Raw genomic sequence first — 3,058 nt, 5'->3', positions numbered from 1 at the left:
CGTAGAGAACGAAGGATGAGTCCACGGGCTTTGCAGGTCAAGTTGAAATCGAGGTGTCCCTGGAAGGACGACAGGCGGCAGGTCAAGGAAACGTACCGGCGGACTTCTGTAACGAAAGACTGGCCGTACGCCCGGCGGTGGTTGATGAAATCGAGGCTTCGAGGGACTCCGAAGCCTCGATTTCATCAACCTCAAGGCAAGTGTTACAAGGCAAGGCAAGTGTACAGTCACGTCAAAGCGAGTTCTCGCAATCAAACAAGTTGGAGTCAATGATGGCTCGCCTGAAAAGCAGCACCCGCCCTGAAAGTGCAAATGCCACGGTCCATAATCTTTCCAGCTACAGCCCGAATCGTGCGGAACTGGACGTCTTGCATTTAGGCCTCAACTTTAATGTTGGCCCCGCATCAGATGTTAAGAAAGTGGTCTGGGCTGTGGAAAGGGCTGTCACCCGTGTGGAACCGTCCCGCCGTGACCAAGCCCGCACCCGGGCAATAGCTGTTCTTTCCAAGCTGCGTACCCGTACTCGGGAATCTCCCCTTACGTCTGACCAACGCAGAGCCATCAAGACCCTCCGTGATAATACGGACATCGCTGTGCTACCTGCAGATAAAGGCAACGCGACTGTCATAATGAACAGGAGCGACTACGACGATAAAGTGCACGCGTTGCTTTCTGACGGAGACACGTATACTCGCCTTGACGAAGACCCGACGTCGAAACTACAAAGGGATCTGCAGAATCTACTTGCTGACGTTTTCCGGGTCATCCCAGCGCAACATAAGCCACTTTACTACAAGCTCTTATGCCACAACGGATCAGCCCCGGCTCTTTACGGTGTTCCCAAAATTCACAAGCCCGGTACTCCATTACGACCCATCGTGGATTTCACCCGGTCTCCCCTCTACAGGCTTTCTGGCTACTTGCATCGTTTGATGGCCCCTCTGGACGGTCAGAGTCCCACTCACGTCCAGAATTCAAGCCATTTCATAGAAAAAGCCAAGGACCTCTGGCTGGACGATGGTGAAATCATGGTGTCGTTCGATGTTGTGTCCCTCTTCACCAGTGTGCCAATTGACTTGGCAGTACAAGTATGCCAAGACGCACTGGATTCGGACCCCACCCTGCCGGAAAGAACGCCCATTGACGTGCCGGACCTTGTGAGGCTTTTATTCTTCTGTTTATCGAACACGTACTTCGTGTTTAAGGGTGTTTTCTACAAACAAGTTCACGGTACAGCCATGGGGGCGTCAATTTCGGTAATAGCCGCCAATTTGACAATGGAGTCTGTAGAACGACGAGCGCTTTCGTTCTTCACTCCAGCCCCGAAGATTTTCTTTCGCTACGTTGACGATTGCTTTTGCATAATCAAGAAAAAAAATTTGGACTCATTTGCGGATCACTTAAACTGCATTGAAGATTCCATTAAGTTCACAGTGGAAAAAGAAAACAACAGAGAATTGCCCTTCCTGGACGTTCTAATAAAACGGGATGGTACTAAACTATCTTTCGGTGTTTTTAGAAAAAGCACGCACACGGGACATTACTTGAACTTCAAGTCGGTGCACCCTGCAGCGCACAAGAGGTCCGTGGTATCTTCTTTATTGCAACGTTCCCGGACTATCTGCTCCACGGCTGCCGACCACTCGGCTGATGTCCAACGTGTACGTCGCGACCATTCTGCAAGCGGCTACCCGGAAAAGAAGTTGGATCGCGCCTCTACAGCCTCACAGAGATGCTCAAAAAGATGCAGCATTCCGTATGTTCCGGGAGTGAGTGAGACTTTGGCCCGAGTTCTGCGCACGTATTACGTGCACGTTGCCCACGTTCCTACCCAGAAGCTAAAGGACGCTCTTGTGAAAGTGAAAGATAGATTACCGAAAGAACGACTTCCCGGTGTTGTATATGAAGTGCCATGCGCGAACTGTGATAGATTATACATAGGGGAATCTGGAAATTTTGAAAGACGGTTAAAAGAGCATTGTAATGACGTAAAGAAAAGAAAAGTGTCTACAAATGCCCTCGCGGAACATGCACAATCGTCTAACCATGAGATAGACTGGGGCAAGGCACGCGTTGTCGCCACCGAGAAGGACTTCGCCTCTTGGCTGTATCTTGAATCCATATAGATAAAGACGAACAAAAACACCCTGAACCGCACTGACGGCAATCTTCCCCCCGCTTGCGCAAGGTGTTTAGGTCACGTGCTTCATATTACTTAAACTCTTAGATTTCTGTCTCTGCTTTTAGTGTGAACAAGGCTCCCGTTCGGGGTGCCGAAGCGTCATTGTTTTAGTTGTTTTATTTTCTCTGGTGGTCGGCGTATTCTTTATTATGTACTTCTTTTTGATTACCTTCGAAAGCTCGGCTAGTTCTATTCTGTCAGCTGCGGTAGAGATTCTCATGGTTTGCCGTTTCCTGATTAGATATTTCGTCTCGTGTGAAAGTTTACCAGTATCTTGTCTAGCGATAGTGCCCCCGACTTCTACTGCACACTCCGTGATAATGCGTGTAAGGTTGTCGCTGACTTCCTGTGTCGTAAGCTCGGCTTCCTCGTTAAGGGTGGAATATTGGTTCTGCAGCGCGATCCTGAATTCTTCTACTTTACGTCTTACTGTTAGCTCATTTATCGGCTTCTTTCGTACTAGCTTGTTGTGCTCCCTCCTCAAATCTAGCCTGATTCGAGATCTCACCATACGGGGGGTCACTACACCTTTCCCTTCCGAGCACTTCCACATCCTGCTCGACGCCAGGGTTATCGCATAATATGAACACTTTCATTTTTGTGCTCCCCATTCGGGCTCCTCCAGGTCCACTTCCGACTCTCCCGTTTACAGAAGAAGGTATTCATTATGCGTAGGTTATTCCGTTCTGCAAACTCAACTAGTAGGTCGCCCCTGCTATTTTTAAAGCCCAGACCATAGTTCCAAACTGCCTTGTCTCCAGCCTAATTCTTGCCTACTTTAGCATTGAAATTTCCCATAACTACGGTATACTGTGTTTCTACTTTAGCCATTGCCGATTCCACATCTTCATTGAAGCGTTCCACTACTTGGTCGTC

The 3,058-nt window shown here is 48.9% G+C and overlaps 1 protein-coding gene across 1 annotated transcript; it reads left to right on the top strand.

The window, feature by feature from the left end:
- The first annotated feature begins 272 nt into the window (after positions 1–272).
- Positions 273–1,777, top strand: LOC144165714 (uncharacterized). The gene is made up of 2 exons (XM_077695513.1): positions 273–1,157; positions 1,685–1,777. Exons 1-2 carry the CDS (start codon positions 273–275, stop codon positions 1,775–1,777), a joined length of 978 nt encoding a protein of 325 aa, XP_077551639.1.
- Positions 1,778–3,058: the final 1,281 nt, after the last annotated feature.

Source organism: Haemaphysalis longicornis, unplaced genomic scaffold (genome assembly GCF_048455015.1).
Source record: "Haemaphysalis longicornis isolate Haplotype H1 unplaced genomic scaffold, Haemaphysalis longicornis Haplotype H1 scaffold_15, whole genome shotgun sequence".
Taxonomy (NCBI): Eukaryota; Metazoa; Arthropoda; class Arachnida; order Ixodida; family Ixodidae; genus Haemaphysalis; species Haemaphysalis longicornis.
The sequence above is the reverse complement of the archived record's forward strand: the minus strand, read 5'-3'. Positions and strand labels throughout refer to the sequence as shown.

Bases quoted from the DNA above. Each gene is read 5' to 3' on its own strand.
- LOC144165714 (XM_077695513.1), top strand. From the start codon at position 273: ATGGCTCGCCTGAAAAGCAGCACCCGCCCTGAAAGTGCAAATGCCACG. The intron at 1,158-1,684 runs GTGAGGCTTTTA...CCATTCTGCAAG, and splicing joins CCATTGACGTGCCGGACCTT to CGGCTACCCGGAAAAGAAGT.